At 30.9% G+C, this 19,209-nt stretch overlaps 1 protein-coding gene across 4 annotated transcripts in view; it reads right to left on the bottom strand.

Annotated features, from left to right (window-relative positions):
* LOC126747538 (beta-1-syntrophin) overlaps positions 1–19,209 on the bottom strand; it is a 95,626-nt gene that overhangs the window by 44,435 nt on the left and 31,982 nt on the right. For all 4 annotated transcript variants that reach the window (XM_050456260.1, XM_050456259.1, XM_050456257.1 and 1 more), the window contains one exon: positions 3,382–3,570. In XM_050456260.1, coding sequence (XP_050312217.1) covers positions 3,382–3,570 — 189 coding nt within the window. The remainder of the gene's footprint in view (positions 1–3,381; positions 3,571–19,209) is intronic.

The following is a 19,209-nucleotide window of genomic DNA, read 5'->3' as shown; positions in this document are numbered from 1 at the left end:
ATTTACCAAATTAGGGCAAGCAAATCTCATATCAAGAAAAACTGCGATTGAAGTATTAAACACACTAGTAAAATATTTTAATTTTAAAGAATTACTAAACGGCACAGAATTCAAAAATGATAACATTTAAGTAATTCGTACAAAGCTCATGAAACTAAAACCCATTTTTCAACACCTCTTGACCATGTAGCCAATTCTACAGATGCAAGATTTCAATTAACATGATTTGAACATTTAAGAATTCTTGTATATAATCACAAATTCAAAATATCTCATCTTTAATTGCCACAAAATATACCCTATTTGAACTAACCCTTGGACACACAAATTATAGAGATCCCTATGATTTACTCGAATCCATCTTTTAAAAAGAATAAGTTAAATCACAAATAATAAAGAAAAATCACAATAAGTTAAATCACAATAAGAAAAACACAATACTTTGCAGAACAGAACAGTTTATATAGCTGCAAATAGTAGAAAGAAAAAAGATATAAAATATTGAGGTCCTTATCCCTTATAACATTTTACAAACCTCAGAACATAATAAAGTAATAGTAAGAAATAACCAAACCGGGTTTATGTAAAAGAACTGAGCAACTGCTGTTAAAGGCTCTTCGCCTTAATCAGAGATGAACTAACAACCCCTTCCAAATTCCTAACCTCAACCAGAATCCTGGACTACTGCCACTTAAGCTGGACATAGCGGACTATTGGTATTTTGTTAAAATTTTTGACATAAGCGACATAAGTCATGAAACAAGATATTTTGAAACCACATTTGATAAGTTAAAAATACTCAATTTAAACTTCCACAAAAATCCAATAAAAGACAAAGTATGCCTGCAACTAGAACAAATTAACCCTCTATTTATTAAGCATATTAAACAACGATTCTTTAATGGTTAAAAATCTATTGAAAAATCTATTACTGGAAAACTGACTCACAAAAAAGATGCTGAAAAATATGACAAGACTATTTCAGAAATATTTACCAGTCAAAACTTACTAAAAACTCTCTTGAGAGAATAAATTACTTGGCTCAAAAATCTGTTCACAATTTTGGAAATATAAGTAATAATCTATCCCATAATCAACAGATGGACCGTCGTCCCACCATAGAAAACTATAGCTGTAAAAACTCCCATATACACTATAATATACATTAGGCATTTCCAAATTAGAACCTACCATGATAGCAAAATCTCATTACCTATTTACAGCTGCCAAACCTGACTTGTGAATATTAGCCGAACTACAGAAAGCCAGAAACATACAAACCCGTCATGGACCTATATAGCTGCTGTTGCCTACTTGTTACTGAAGAAGATAAAGGATTTTAAGAAGGAAGTCATTATTAATGCCATTATATATTTTATAGATTTTATTGTAAATAGATTCATTAGTTATTAAGACTTAGATTAATTGTACGCGTTCTCAAATAAATTTGTTTCTTAAATAGCGAATTTCCGGAGCTCCATTACCTCGCGCATCCTCGTAGACCGGCAAGCACCATTGCTGGTATTTCGTTGCTAACATTACTCCAGTATTATATTGATTTAAATAATTGTACAAATAAAAAATATATAGGTACAATAAAATAATTTCTAACAATTACTTGAAATACAGAGAAAACGGTTTAAAAAAATAAATATTGAAATTATTAAAACACAAATATGGACAACATAGTTGCTAATCTTGCTGACTTTGATCTCGCCGATTTTGCATTTAACAGAACATGTAATGAAATTGTCTTCGAAACCCTTGACTAATCTCAAAATAATGCCGACGACCATAGAGAATATGACATGGACTCCTTATCAATCTCTGCACTTCATGTAAACTACTCTTGACGTTTAATTATAAAATTCGGAAATAAATTTCAGAACTACCATTTTGTCAGAGTCGAAAAGCATTAAATTGCTGGATATTTTAGCAAAATCTTAAAAGAAATTATCCGACATGATATAAATTTTGTCTTGTATATCTCAGGTTCCGAATATAAACTTAAAAAAATATATATTTCAAATATTTACTTAATTGACATTGACATAAAACCAAAATCAATAAAAAGACATATATTCAGAATATAATTAAAAGAATTTACCCAAGAGGTGTACAAAACCTATGACACTCAATATGACTTGGACAGAAGTTTCTAATACAAAATAGAAACAGCTGACTGAGGTTACTGCACGGAGGAATGGCTTAAAGTACTTTTTAGCCGTTAATAAAATATTTATTTGTCTTTTTTAATAATAATAATCTTAAAAATTGCGTTCTTATCGTTAAAACGACTAAAATTATTTTGGTTTTTTAGTATACAAAATATTTTTTTTATAAAAAAGGTATGTTCATGACTTTTGAAAATATATCAATCCCATAATCCCTTTTAAAATTGAAACCCTTAATTGTCTGTAGCAATTCTTTTTCTGTTAGTACTTTGTTGGGGATATTTGTTTTATATTATATCATTCTTTATGAATTCATGATGACCATCCTATTATCGAGGCTTTTATATTTAAACCTACAATGAATTAAAACTCCACGAGGACTTATTAAATATGTATGTTTATTTCTCGGTATAGTACACTCAAAGATATACCGTCGACTCCTACTACGATAAATTAATTCAACCATTAAGCCCCATTGTGCAAGGCCTAACGTTTTTAAGAAATGATTAAAAGAACGGGGTCGGCTTAAAAATTATTCTAAATGAAACTTACTAATTAATTAAAGCATAGTATTTTTAACAAGGTAATTTGACTACTTGACGATTATGATAACTAGCATTATCCATAACAATAACACTATTTTTTCTAAAATATCACACTCAATTTCTTCTTATTTATATTGGACCACAGGTCATACTCAGACATAAAGGTATAGTTATAATACCTACAGACCTACCATTACAAGTTTTAATTCGGGCCTACTTAATATTTTGCAATTCAGGTAAATATTAAATTTCTAATCCGGCTCTGACCCCAAATATGATAATTTTGGATCTTTTTTTATAACCCAACAGATAATAAGGGTTTTATTGCGGTCAAAAGATCAATGGTATATCTTTAAGCGGACTATACATCCTTATCAGCATTATCAATTTTCTGGTGTTTACTGGTTACGGCCCACCATCCGTCATTTAATATTGAAATCTGATAAATCCCGTGATATTTACTTGCAAAACAAACCCTTAATTAGTTTTTCAAGAATCTCCTGGAATATCGGGTTTTCGTTTGGCACTTTTGATATTTTTTTTAAATAATTCCTTTCAAAATAGACTATAATTTCCTATATTCGGCGCTTTATTTTTTATACCTTTTTATTAAAATCCAAATATTAACCAAATATTTTTTAATAATAAGTTTAAAAACTTACCCCGATCTGGAAATCTAAAATTTCTAGCTAAATGGCAAAGCTGCAACGGTAAATATCGAGTATCGGCTCTTTGTGGAAATCTAACGGCTGGAGGTGCACCAGACAGGAAACCCCTTTGAAGCTCCCATCCAACTTCTGAGATTATGCTAGCTTTCCGAAAGTAAGGTGTTACCTCTCGCAGGTATTTCACTAAAACCAAATAAGTACAAATTTTAATTTTTTTTTAATACACTGTATTCTGGCTTTCTTATATGCAAATTTGTATTGTATTTGTTTGTAAGAAAAAAAAGGAAAGTAAGTCCCTGAATATTGCCTCTGAGTTTTATAGCTTTTAACTTTACCAATAAATCTTTAATCAAAACAAGTACATAGAAGTAAAATCCGAAATATTCAAATCATGAGCATTTACATTAAACTTAAATTGGGTTTTACATGGAATCCTGAAATAAGATTGACTAAAAATTTTATAATTTAGTTTTATATATTTTCTAAGCTTAAGTTAATATAAAAGATTAGGAAATAAAACAAATTATTAAAAATTAATAATTGTTTAAAAATAAAAAATAACCTTATACTCCTTTCTACTTTTAAAATCAAGGAATTATTTCTCTAAATTACATGATATTACTGGAATTGCTTTCCAGTAATAAAAAGTCTTCGTTTGGTAGAAATATGCACAGCTTTTCTGAAGCTATCCTGCAAAACTGTGGTATTTTTAAACGCAAAAGCTCGCATTTTGTATGCACATATTTTATGAAAAGCTATTGCTTTTAAAATGGCTTGACTTTGCCTAAAGGGGTTATACTATACAAATATATGGGGCACTTTGAAACATGATAAACAAAAGATGGTTTATCTAGTTGAGAAGATTCTAAACTAAAAATATCACTTATATTGATAGAAATATCACTTATATTTACATATTGCGACATTTGGTTAAATTTATAAATTCAATGGTTATTGCTTAGAATATTGGCGAAAATATTTTTTTTAATGTTGACGCATTTTAAATTTATACTTGCTTCTCTGACACTTTTTTCTATAAATTCCTACTTATTCTTTTAACAACTTAAAGAATCGTCTGGTAAAATGATTTCGTCCAATACTGACTCAAAGGCACCACCACCGGTATTTTTGGTCATAAAAGAAATCGCATAATAGATTATTGGTGAAGGAAACTATACATACATATTTAATTAATACCCTATATTTCAATTAAAAATAGTTTTATAAAACTCTTCCTAGTTATAATATTAGCACAATAAATTTAAACTACCTCTTTATTATTGTTGTTTTATAAACTGTATACCACTGTAGAAATTATAAATTGAAATAAACAAATATGCAAATATACACATTAATTTGTACCCAAACACATTCTGTACATAAAATAAAACAAAATAACTTGCCAAACAATAATAAATTCACTTAACATACTCTCATTGCCAAGATTTTTCATCTCAAGAGGCACAAAAATGGTTGCAGCTGTGTAGATCTTTGGTCTTAGTATTTGTATTTTTGTGTCGAAGCTCTTATAAAATCATTTTGCTTACTATTTTTCCAGATATACCTATCTGCTCTGTGCTGTTAATTTTTACTTTTTCTAAAAATAGAAAATAAATATTAAAAAAATAGTATTACGAAATTCATATTCATGTACTTTCTTGTAACTGGAGTATTACATTCACTTACAGACCTAGAAGAAATATGTTATATATTCTGTGGATACTGGTAACAAAATGTCATCATATAATTCCACACTTGGAACATTACTTTGGATGTTCCTGAAACAGTAATGTTTAATGATGACAACCAAAAATGGAAAATTTTAAATTACATATCTTAATGACCATCATCAATAAGCTTTAATTATTCGTAATGCTTCCTAAAGGTTTACCTGTAATTTTTACAGCTTCCTCTCGGGTGCACCCAATTTTCACATACCTATTTTAATATTGCCTGAGTCTCCGCTATTTCTTTTTTAGGCATGCCAATTTGTTTTACTTCTAAAGGCATTTCTTCAAAATTAGGTATAAGAAAATAAACTGCTTTTATTGATAACAGTGTCACATATTGCATGATCCAACATGATCTTCAACATGATTTAATAATTTATACAAAATCACGTTATTAATCCATAATATTATTAAAATACCACCTAAGGCCTCACAGGCTTGCCTTTCAAAGGCAGATTCCTTGACTTCTCTTGCAAGGATAATTTGCTCCAGAAAAAAAGGAAGAAAATCTTAGGTTTCGAAATAAAATCGAAGCTGGATCAAGAGAAATGCCTCTTTATTGTTCTATCCAGACCAAACATTCGCATGATGGTAAGTTTTAAAGGGTGAAATAGATCATGGATTACAAATATTTTTACATGTGCATATCTTCTTTTATAAATAACTTCATAATAACTAACATTAATAATTTCTCTTACCTAATCGATTGTGATCAAAACTTTCCTTTTACAAATGGTTGATTTACTAGCTCCTTTCCCCACTAGACTATAGGTATTTCTTGAAATCATACGTTTACTCCGGTCCATGATAAATATTCCGTACAAATATTAATTATGAAAGAAAAAACGTCAGGAAAGGTAGAAGAAAAACACAAAAATGTTTGTTTATGCCAGGACAATCAAAATCAATTCTACGATGCAATAGACGCTCTAGATCTTCATAACATCAACAAGTCACACACATATTAAGTTACTCCAGAACAAAGAACCATTATCTTAATAAACAAATTTCCTTATTTACTCAAAACGCAAAAGGAACATTCCAGTAAACCGAGCGCAGTTTCTGAGGAAACTTAAGAAGGTTGTTGTTGTTGACTTTTTATTGAACGTCCCCAGGAACTGTACCTGATATTAAATACCCCATCAGCACTATAACCAACTACTTATTTACAACGGTCTAACGGTCAACTTATAACTAACCTAGATTGAAGCTTGTCATGTCTCCGCTATTATTATAGTAGTCATAATAATCATATACTTTTCTATTTAATTGATCTTTTAAAAATTGAAGTTGTATTTGTATTATTTTATTCACTGTAACTGATTTTTTTTTACTTTACAAAAAGTAAAATAAATCTTAGTATTTTAATATTTATGACTTGGGAGCGTTTTGGGTGGTATAGACTGGATGTTTTTAAATATCTGCTTACATATTTATTATATATATCAATCGTTTAATTTTCTTTTTTATGAATATTTATATTATATTTATGTTTATGTATATATATAATAATAATAATAATAATAATATAGAAAAAAGGGGAGTAGATTTAATTTTTTCGGAAACATAAATATTCATAAAAAAGAAGATTAAACGTTTGATCTAAAAAACAATGCAGTTTTAAATGGTTTTAAAGAAAAAATATATCAAACAATTGAATAGATTCTTCAGAATTCATTTGTGGATGAGGGCGTGTGAACTCATATAGTTAATTAAAATACTATAAAAAATTATAACAAAAGACAAATATTTTGTTCAAACTTGGTGTGTCGAAAAAAGTGTGTCTCTGTCGAAAGATACACAATCTATCTCAGAGACATACTTTTGTTAGCAGATGAAGTGGTCTTAGGGTAAGGACATGACGAAGATACATCGATGGGCGCGGAGAAGGTCAACAGGTCGAGGTGTATCCATGTAGGGCAAAACATATGTATATATACCAAGATGCCTTCCCTCCAGTGTTTTTTACGGTTTTAACCTGACACGTATTTCAGGAAAATTAACTTTAATTTATAACTATTTATAGATGCAATAGTAGTGACGACAGTATTTGTATACCTTTAAGTAAAAAGTAGTGGATCATTTGTAATTCCTCAAATCGCCAGTTTTCGTTTCATACTATTAACCAAAAAAGGCAGTACCTAGGGGAATAGCAGCATTTAAAGAGCTTAAGCAACACTAGTCAGAGGGATTTTATGGTTATATTAAATCTTAATTTATTATCCTTAACTCATTCTGGTTGAGGATGTATTTCATATATTTTGGATAATATAGAAACGAAAAATGTTAATAACTATCATATAAATCCTATTTTAGCCGAAGAAAAACTGGTAGTGACATTAACGTAAGTACACTTTTCGTTTATAATTTAATTTACCTAAATCATTAAATAAAATATTCATACAGTAAACATGTTTATTGAAAAAAAAACAAAGGGTAATATTTTGAATGAATATAGTTCTCTGAAACTTCCGAGTTTGCCGGTTGATATGGTTGGATCCGATGTGCAATAAATTTATTAAATAGCTGTTTTCGAATTTCTATTTGTGGAGTTATTAGACGTTTATAGCTCGACTAAGAAATTGAATAACTGATAGAACGAGCACGATTTAAAGATTATGCCATCTACATGTTTGTGATTCAAATCATACTTTGTGACTCAGAATTAGAGTTCATCACATTTGCTACTGAGATAGAGGTATAGTTCAGTTCAGAGATCTATTAGAATCTTTGATGTACCGCAAATAGTCTGTATGCCGGTGTTGCTTGTATTGTCACATGACATGCATCTTTAAACCGCAAAATTTTATGTGGAAAGAGTCATAAAGTATTATTCTAAGCGATATTTAATCATTTCATTAAATAAATAAATGTTTTAAGCATTTTTTTAAGAATTTATACATTTGATTCGTAAAATGTGACTGCATGTGCCCACGTACTATTTTGTTAAACGCCTGACCTTAGTCACAGCTACTCAAGCGTGAAAAGTTGCACAGGTCCGGCCTTAAAATTTATTTGTATTTAAAACTTTATTATTCGGGATTTTTGGGTTTAGTTTTATTAAGTTAGAAATTCAGGATAGTTGATAGCAAGATAATATTTAATTTAAATATAAGATTTAAGTACGTTAAATGAGTTTAACCAAAAATTTTAATTTCATAAGTTTAGTTTTTAGCGCCATCAGTCCCTTATAACAAGTCAAGTCTCTTTGCTTTGCAATATGTCAAATTGGAATAATGTATTGACTACTGTTAACCCACTGCATAGCTTTCATCAAATAGTATTAAACAATGTTAACACTGCTTTTCCTGTTGTCAATATTAAGAAACGAAATAGAAAACCTTGATATACTAAGGGTTTACGAGTATCTGGGAAAAATATGCGCCTCCTTTTTTACATTAGGAAATACGCTATGAACAATGCAACATTTTTAAATTATTATAACAGATACCGCATGATTTACAGAAACTCAATCAGAATGGCTAAGTGGACCTACTTTCAAAGGAGGATAAATAATTCCTCCAACAGAGCAAAAGAGTCTTGGAAGATTTTAAATGAGCTTAGGGGTAAAAATAATGTCTTGGTTATTCCAAGTACCTTAGATTCCAATGTCCTCAATTCCTTCTACTGTGATATTGCTAGTAACCTTGCAGCCAATCTCTCACAAAAAATAGATCCCAGGAGCTATATCAGCAATGTGGTAGTAGCCGAATCTTTCTTTTTTGCCCCCACAAGTGTAGAAGAGCTTAAACAGTTAATGGTTAATATTAAGAATAAGAGTTAATCAGGTTGGGATGGGCTTTCTCTTAAAATATTTTCTGTTTTACCTCTTGTTGCTTTGCAAGTCTTGGCCGAGTCAATTAACTTTTCATTTATGTCTGGAGTTTTCCCAGAGTGCTTAAAAAGAGCAATGATTGTTCCTCTTTACAAGGGTGGCGATCGCGACTGTCCTTCTAACTTTAGACCTATAGCGTTATTGCCTACTTTAGCCAAGATAGTGGGACGGCTCGTTAAGGTGAGGATGGTTTCATTTTCAAATAGATTTGGCCTATTGAGTCTTCAGCAGTTTGGCTTTCGTGAGTCTGTGAGCACAAATGATGCTATCTTTAGCTTTCTAGAGCACCTGTACAACCGACTGAATGTTGGTGAAGTTGCAGCAGCGGTATTCTGTGACTTGTCCAAGGCATTTGACTGCATGAGTCACAGAGTGCTGCTGATGAAACTGGAGCTCTATGGTTTTAGGGGAACTGCCCTTGAGTGGTTTCGTTCCTACTTATCAAATCGTGTCCAGGCTGTCAACTTTAATGGTGGTATGTCTAAGGAACTTAATATAAATGTGGGTGTTCCGCAAGGATCAGTACTTGGTCTTTTAATTTTTCTCATTTATGTGAACGATCTGCCACAACTGCAGGTAACTGGTGTGCCGATGATACCACCATCCTCTGGCACGACTCTGATGTTTCTCAAATGGAGGCCAATATACGTGCAGATTTGTTAAAAATAAAAGACTAGTGTGATGCAAATTTTTTGACATTTAATGTTTCTAAAATAAATATCCTTAAATGTAATACAAATGATATATGTTTAAATAATGAAGCCATCAACATGCCACCGTTCAGTAAGTTTTTGGGTCTTTCCATAGACAAGTTCCTTAAATTTGAAGACCATATTGTGAATGTATGTAGAAAAGTCTCATCAGGCTGCTACGCCCTAAGGGTTATTGCCACCAGTCTTAATTTCTCCATCGCCAGATCTGCATACTTCGCGATTATCGAGTCGCACCTTCGATATGGAATTTGCTTTTGGGGTTCATGTTCAAATTCACTTTTTAGTTCAGTGTTTGTACTCCAGAAAGGGGCCATTAGATATCTATGTGGAGCCAAGCCTCGTGATTCATGTCGCCCGCTTTTTGTAAGTCATAATATTTTAACCCTGTGTTGACAGGAACTCCACTTAGGAAGCCACTATAATACGCGACAAAACTATTTGTTGAGGCTACCCTTTCCTCATTTTGAACTTGTCCGTAGCTCTATCATATATGGAGGTAGAAAGCTGTTTAATAAACTTCCACTAGAAATAAGACAACTTAAGACTGAAAAAAGCCTACGTACAAGGAAGAAAATATTTCTTGCTAGTAAAGCGTACTAAACTATGTAGCACCTAAACTATGATGAATTTTTAATGATTAGCATTTAAGTATTTTTCAAAGTTTTACTATATAATTTTATTTTATTTGAAATTAGTTTCTCGTTTTTATTTCTTTAATGTACAGTCTTTATATTGACAATAAAGCATTTTTGAGTTTAATGAGAGAGTAGGTGACAAATTACTTAGGCCCATTTATTCTGTGGATTAAGGCATTAAATAGTTACTTTTTGACACAAAAGTGTAAAATGTTTTGGTTTGTCTTCAAATTTTATATATTTCCTTTTTTTGGGAATTGAGATTTATTTTTACATGGTGGTGATTATTAATGGGGATTGTGGCTGCCATATTCAATGTCCTTTATTATAGTTTTTTTAATTAATACATATTATGATATATTATTATAATAATATACTCATGAAAACCCCCCATCTCTATATTTAGTACCAACTTCTATTGATAAAAAGTAATTATGTAGTCAGAAAATTGGAAGTATATTTTTTTAAATAAACTTTTACATTAAAAATCATCTGGCTGTCTATACTTTATGCCTTTAAAAGACACAAGTTTTACTTATAAAAAAAACACACCTTACATCCCTAATGTATTTATTAATTTGTTTGCCTCGTATTTAGTAATTATGCATATTAGGAGAGATTAGATAAAAATTAACAAAAATAAATGCTTATACTAAAAACTAAAAATCTTATACAAAACACTACATTTTAAGTATACTGGATCCTAAAACTACAGTGAGGATACTAAATACTTTTATAAATTTACCCACTCTTTTGAATCTGGCCTAAAAAATTAATACAATTTTTTAAATTCTGTTTTTTTGCCATTGTTCTTTAGCAGTTTCTTCCATTAAGGAAGGAAACAGTTTCTCTGTTGCCGTCATGGATTCCAACTTCATCTCGCACATCAGCATATGGATTCTAAAGCATTACATTATATATACTTTATAGTATCACTGAAGGACAAACAGGGGCAGTAAGATGAAAAAAACAAAACTTTGAACTTGTTTAATTAATAAAAATAGGATTTTCTTACTATGGCAAAAAAGGGACTTTTTTCCAGAGAATGGAGAAAGAAGCAGTCTTCATTGTGTTGCTGAAGGACAACAGGGGTAGTAAGCTGTAAAAAACAAAATTTTAGATTTGTTTTCTTATTAAAAACAGTGTTTTTCTTACCATAGCAAAACAGGGTTTTTCCCAGAGAATGGTGGAAGAAGCAGTCTTTATTGTATCACTGAAGGACAACAGGGGCAGTAAGCTGTAAAAAACAAAATTTTAAACTTGTTTTATTAATAAAAATATGGTTTTCTTACTATGGCAAAAAAGAGACTTTTTTCCCAGAGAATGGAAATCATACATCAATCATAAATGTATCATATCATGTTTCGGCTAAATAATATATGGATCTTTCTTCCTCCCAAATTTTTTTTATTTTCCTCAAATAATCTATACACCACCTGACAATTCCATTACAGCAGCTCTTTTGTTAACCATCTTAAGCTTAAATCCAAGTTTTATCAGGTATCTCCGCAAGGTTGAGACTGAGAAATGTTTGTCCCTTGCCGATAAGGTGTCTATATGGTCGGAACCTCATTGTTTTTGTATTTAGAATACACACCTTTCCTTAGCAATTTGGCAATATCTATGTCAAGTCCCTTTGATTGTCCTGCATCTTTCCTTTTTATTCTGTGTTTAATCCTTTTTTTTACAGGCATATTGTACTATAGGGAACCTCTGTTAAAAACGCTATTTTTTGCAAAGCACTACAATCATTTGTGAACTGAGTATCATTCCTTAGATTGTTATAGATATTTAGATAAATTTGTTCTTTTAAAACTACTTGATTTCCTCTGTAGCTTCTACTTCCCTTGCTTCTTTTTGCTTCCTCAATACTAGAAAATGAACTATCAGAACTATGTAAGTCTAAATCACGGCCCAGATCACTCTTATTGTTTTCATCACAAATGTTATTGTCTTTCTTGTACACCCACGGTCTCCATAAGCCCGCACAAACACTTTCCTCTTCATTTGCCAAATTTTCCTGCCTATTTTTCCAGGGTCGAAACATTTTAAGGTCTTTAGGTATAATACCAAAACATATCCACAAACACAAATAAAAAAACACTATTCCTCACAGTAAAAACTGCAAAAAATTTACAGGAATACAGGCCAAATTCTAAATTCTTTACTTTCATAAACGTGTAAAAAGCATAACCGGCAAAACACATCAAATAATAACCTCACATGGCCCCCCTCCCAACTATTAAAGCTGATAGACCCATCCAACAACTATTTTAAAGGCGATAGACCCATCCGTAAAGATCTCTTTAAAAACACGACGAAAATAATACAAAAACGGTCCAAAAATTTATTTGGATACGGCCCCGTAATTCTTAAATTCAGTGGGATAGAGAGAGATACACAATCACTTGCACAGCCTAAAGTAGGAATTGTCAGAACGCAGGTGTTTTATCTTTGTTTAATAGACTGGCTAAAAAGAGGTGACAAGTCTGTGAGTGCTGGAAGTGTTTAAAATATTTTGTAAGATGCTTGGATTTTAGTCCGCGGACAATTTTTTGATATTATTTTCTTGTGATATTATTTTCTTTCTAAAAATTGACATTTTCGAAAAAAAAATAAAAAATAGTATAAAAAATGGGGTTTTACGTATATTTAAAATGATTTCATAGATAGACAATATAAAATTTTGCCATTTAAACATATATAGTTTGACCATCGGATCTGTGTCTACGAAAAGAATGCGGGCGAAATTTTGAAGCGTTGTCACGTCTTACTGCAAAAATGAAATAGTATTGAATAAAAAGTAAATATAATGGTAAAATTAAGCTATTTAATCATAAAAAAGATAATAAATTATGTAATGCAGTTTAAACCATATTTTTTAGTTCTATTTGCTAATGTTTTGCATATTATAAAATCCAATATTGACTAACATTTATCCGAAATTCCTAATAAAACTTACAAAGCCGGCAACGTCGTGCTTTCGCGGAAGCATCTCGCTGTTTGGGGACAGGTGATTGGTTGATGACATCGCGGCCATTAATTTATTATTTTTATGCAGCTCTCTGTCTTTCTCTATCTTATTGGATCGCATCCTACCAGGTTTTGTGTAATTTTCGGAATAATATCGATTTCTTGCGGATTCAGTGGCGGCGGCGTATGTTAATACTTTTGAGCTATTAAACTGTTTTTATTGTTGTATTTTTAGGTACCTACTTAATTTATGACCTATGACTTTTGAGTAGTGTAGCATAGTTTAGTTTATTTGCTATTATTGTTGTTGCTGTTTTGTTGTTGTTTTGTGTTATTTGTTTCTTTGTTGTTAAAGTTCATAATTTTTAACAGTTTTTGTGTTATTTACGTTAAAATGAATAACTTTATTCATAGAAAGACAATTCATAGCCAGGCAAGGGAAGTGATTGCGAATGTTTATAGGTAAGTAAAATGATTATAAGAGAATTATAAAGCCTAAGCACAGTTATGAAAAAAAAAACATTAAAATAAAATCATAATTTATGCGACACTAAATTTCAAAAATTATGTACCTAATGTTGTAATAAATAAAAATCATATTCAATGAAATAAAACCAAGCTCGATTGCTTTACAAACAAAAAGATTTAAAGTTAATGTTGGTTATTTTGAATATAAAATGTCTATAAATATAAGTAATATGAATTGGAACGACGACAAAAAAATCGAATATCAGGATTATATACTTCTTTACAAATTTTTAGGGTTTGCAATGAAGAAGCTACTAATAACTTCGTTAATCTACCAGTAAAGCGCAAACTTGAAAGAGTATCTCAATATACTGGCGTAAGCATTACAATGGTGAAAAAAATTCACAAAGAAGATGAAGAAAGAATGCGGACGGACTCCAACAAAATGCTTTCTAGTCCCGGCAAAAGAAGACCGCGAATGACGAAGGTGGAACAAGACGACAACTTTCATTTTCAAATAGTTAAACACCTAATAAATCAAATTTATATAGGTTTAAAGTTGTGCCTACTAGCAGAAAGCTGTTGCAAAAATTGCCAGAAGAAAAAAAAATTTTCAAAAACAACATCTTTAAGGTATAAATACCTAAGAGAAATAAGAAAACACCAAGCCGAAGGTCGCAATATTGTCTATTTAGATGAAACTTGGATAGACAATGACCTAACGTTTAAAAAATGCTGGTAGAGTGAGACTGTTACTGGAGTGGTTAGCAATATATCTTCAACAGGTACAAATTGATTATACTTATTTAAATAATAATTTAAATTATACATATTATGTAGTAAATTCAATGTTTAAACAGCATAATTTGGATTATCTGCCGTGCTCTTTCCCTCGCGATATCCAGGCATCGTGTACGGCACTCTTATTTTAAGTGAATAAACTAAGTAGGTGTATTACAAATTTTGTGTTTTCTTTACTTTACTTTTATCTCAAACTTCCCTAATCTTGTCTGTCATTTTTTTATTACATATTTACAAATAAAATATTTTAGAAGACCTTAATTTCCAAATTAATATCTTACCTACAAATACCTATTTTAAAATTAAAACCAAACCATATTTTTTAATATTTAATACATTCAAATCTGTGTAATCGGTTTATAAAATTTCGCACGTCACTGGCCATTTCATGAATGAAATGAGGCGGGTCTAGTCTACAACCACGTTCCCCGCACCGATACCGCTTAGCTACAGATTGGTTGGGCAGACTTTATATCATGCAACAATAAATATGACATAGGCGCACGGACTAGTTAGTGCGGCATCTGCGACACATCAAAGATTCTAATAGATCTCTGAACTGGACTTTAGATCGTTCACCATCACTATCATATTCTTCTAAATGATTCAAATCATCCAAATTATGCCATCAGTATCCTGTGTTTCTTTAATTAAATTAGTATATGATTGAGGAGGCATAGAAAATTTAGCATTTTAGTAAGTACTTCAGAACGAAAAATAAGTTATGGCAACATGATATTTATGTTACAGATGTCTTGCAACAGATTGTAGCTTCAAAGCATTGGCATTTTTGTTTCGGATGGCAGCCTAGGCAGTTGGAAAAATTATTAAATATACGCTGCTCTATGCGACGGAAAATCTGTTCGAATCAAGTATCCCTACGAGAGTTCAATGTTTTTTTATAAACATTAGGTCTTCATAGTTTTACAACGATGTTAGTTGATGAGCATTATACAGTGTGTCCCAGGATGAGCGAGTTTATACGTAAAAAATACAAAAAATAAAATGTATTTTTATTTTTTTTTAATCAAGCATGCCTTAATATGAAAACTTTTTAAATTTGATGAGTAGGTAAACTAGTATTTCTAGGCAAGATATAAAAAAATGTATTTAGAATGCAAAATTATTCCCGAATACCGCATTTCATAACCATAGGCTCACTTTGATTTTTACGTTTTGTGTACCAATTAATTTTGTATTCATATTAAATTATTAAGGAAAAATTAACTAATTTATTTATCTAATAGTTAAATCACTAATCTAAGAGTTAGAAACCATCATCAAAAACATGTTTGCAGTAAAATGAACATAGTTCGTCTAATTTAACAAGATTTATTTACCTCCATTATCGAAACATTTTTCAATATCTTTCCTAAACATTTAAATAAAAATTGTAATTTCTTCGATGGAAATTGAATTTCAAGCATCTCTAATTCTTTGTTTTAGTAACGCCCTGTCATTTGGTAATGGCATGGAATAAACAATTTGCTTGAGCCGGCCCCATCAATAGGAATCAGAAATAGTTAAATCAGGTGACCTTGGTGGCCACTCAATTGGGCCGAGCCTTCCAATCCATTGATTCGGAAAAGTTCTATTCAACCATTCTGCTACTAGAATAGTCGAGGGTGCTGGACAGTCGTCGTGTTGAAAATAAAGATTTACTCTTTGATCAACTGGTAAAGGTTCAAAGTATTCTTCAAAAAATCTTTCCGAAATTTGAAGATACCTTTCTTGTTTAAGAGATCCTTTATTAAAGTATGGTCCAATAATACCTAAGTGGTAAGATATGGCGCACCATACGTTGACTTAAAAATATTGTCTCTTGCCATCGTTTACAAAGTTTGGCGTTTCATTGGACCAAACCCGACAATTTTGGAATGAAATTATATCATTTGTCGTGAACGTAGATTCGTCCGAAAATGTTTTTATGAAAATTCCTGTTCTCTAAAATTTTATCGCCTAACCAAGCAGAAGATAATAAACGGCTCTTCTAAGGTATGTACCTTGGTTTGAATGCTTTAATATTGTTGGCTTGATAAATTCTTTGTAATTTAGATTTGTTTATGTTCAGCACCGTCGACCTAGCTCTCAATGATATCCGAGGGTTCTCAGCAATTGACTTCAAAGCAAGATTGTAGCAGCATCATTGTCATCGTATCTCTTTTTCTGCTTTTTTTTTCATCTCAACACCACCCGTAGCCTCAACAAGGTTTAATTAGTCGCTTCGCAGAAGATGTTACTTTGATTTGCGGATATTTTTTACGAATAATATTCAAAACGTATTTTAACGATATACTATTTCCACTACCATACGATTGCACAATTCTGTAAATTCTGATAATATTATTTATAACTTTTTATAATAGGAAAATGACATAAGTACGTTTTTTGTACATAACTTTGACAGTGACAATGTTTTACAGTAGCTGCCACATTTAATTGAGAATGTTTATATTTTAAAAAGTTTAACAAAAACTCGTAACCGCAGCAAAAAAGAACCCAATATAATAAGTGGATGCATACTAGGAGCAAAAATACCTACCGATCGTAAAAAGAATTACTCCAAGAGCAATCATTTTTAAAATCATTTTCCTTATCTTTACTATTAATATTTATTTGGTTTTTGTTTAAACTTTTAAAAAAGTCAGAATAAATAATTATAAATCTTTTTTAATAAATAATTATAAATTAGAAAATTTAGTTTAGAAATATTAGTTTACCTACTTACAAAATTTAAAAAATTGTCGTATCAAAGCATGCTTGATTTTTAAAAAATAAAAATATGCTAAATTTTATTTTTTAATCAAGCTCGATGCCAAACGATCAAATTTCAACCCCAAAATTTTTTGTCATTTTTACGTATAAATTCGCTCATCCTGGGACGCACTGTAGATTCATTTCTCTTGACGACGGTGGCTATAGAAAACACAGTGATGAAAGAACATTCCAGGCTTTAAAAGTGTCGAAATTGCTAAAAAAATCAATAGGGATCCCAAAAGAGAAAAATTGCATAATTTTAACCATAGACTCCCTCATGTTTTTATTGGTGATGAAGCTTATCTGTTTAAAAAAAAAAAACACCTAATTCGAGAAACTGTAAAATGAGCGTTGGGAATTTTATTTGCGAAATGTAGAACTGAGTTGGCTTTCTGTATTAATGGCTTTGCTGCTAGGCAATCCTCAGCTTGCTTCGTCCGAGACCCCTAGCCGTCTGGTTCTGGACCATGTAGGGACCACTGGCTTCTTCTTTAATCTACATAGCTTAAGACAGAATTTAATTTATACTAGAGCTATTATATATATTAATTTATAGAGGCAAATTTGTTAGTAGCACAACATATGGAAGCGGGATACATAAAAGCACTCTAGACAATATGGAAAATATATTGGGAATAAAAAATGGTTGGTAGATGGTTGAGCTTTTATGGTTTTAATTTAGTTAAGTTGATAAAGTGCATGATTATTTCAATCATTTCATCTTCAGGAACAGACAGAATGTTGGCCATCGAAATGGGATAAATCTTTTTTTTTTTCATTCAACAAACATTCTTTTATATAGATCTACATTTGAGTTTTGATTTATAGGGCATTCAAAGAAAATATGATTTAAGTCATCTATAGTCAGTAAGGGATTATCCCTCACTTTAATTTTGTAGAGATATGAATTAGTCAGACAATGAACAGTTCGCATTCTAATAATAGTGGTAATGTGCCTTCAATTCTTATAATTTAATTTAGAAAACCATTTTTTGTAAGGAAATATTGACTGTATTTTAGCATAGCTATGCTTTTTTTGTTACCAATTTTTTTTTACCAAATTTCATCCTTTTTAAAAACTTCTCATATTTGTTTCCTTTAAAACATTGTATGGGATACCTCTGTCATGCCAGAATTCTGGCCTAAGTATGATTTTCATACGTATATTATTCAATAATTGAGTAATAGGATGATTGGTTATCAGTAAGAATTTAGAGACCATTTTAATAATAGAACATTTTAATAATTTAATCCCTCAAACATTACATTCAATTTATTGTGTGCTTTAGCACTACATGGTTTCAGATAGATTGAACCAAAATCCAATTGAGACCTAACCAATGCGAAAAATGCTGTTAATAAAGTGTTTGGATCAGCTCCCTACCAAATTCTACATAAAGCCCTAAGAATATTTTTTTGTTATATTCATAGTGAATTTCCCATTTTAAATTTTCCTGTAGGGTAATGCCTAGATATTTAGATTGCCTTTTAAAGGGAATGGTTGTATTGTTAATTACAATACAGGTGGGGGGGATATATCTCTTTCTACCTCTGGTGAACCAAATTGCCTCACATTTATCAATTGAAATAGCTAGTAAAGAAAATTATTTATTTTTTTAATGAAAGGTTGATCCTATTCACCATTGTAACAATAGAGCTCCCTTTGATATCTCATTAGAATACCATCCCCCAGATCCAACTGAAAAATGTCTGAAATGTACATATTAAACAGCATTGTACTCAAAGGTGAACCCTGTGGGAGTCCTTGTGTAGCCAAGACCAGACCCAAAAAAGATCCATCATTACTCTTACGGTATAACAGCCTATTTTTTAATAAGTTAAAAATGGTATTGTATAATTGTTGGCATGTCCGGAAATCTAGTAGTTTATTATATAATCTGTAAATATCG

The sequence above is a fragment of the Anthonomus grandis genome, chromosome 19 (assembly GCF_022605725.1).
Source record: "Anthonomus grandis grandis chromosome 19, icAntGran1.3, whole genome shotgun sequence".
Classification (NCBI taxonomy): Eukaryota; Metazoa; Arthropoda; class Insecta; order Coleoptera; family Curculionidae; genus Anthonomus; species Anthonomus grandis.
Note: the sequence above shows the minus strand (reverse complement) of the source record. Positions and strands in the feature narration are given on the sequence as shown.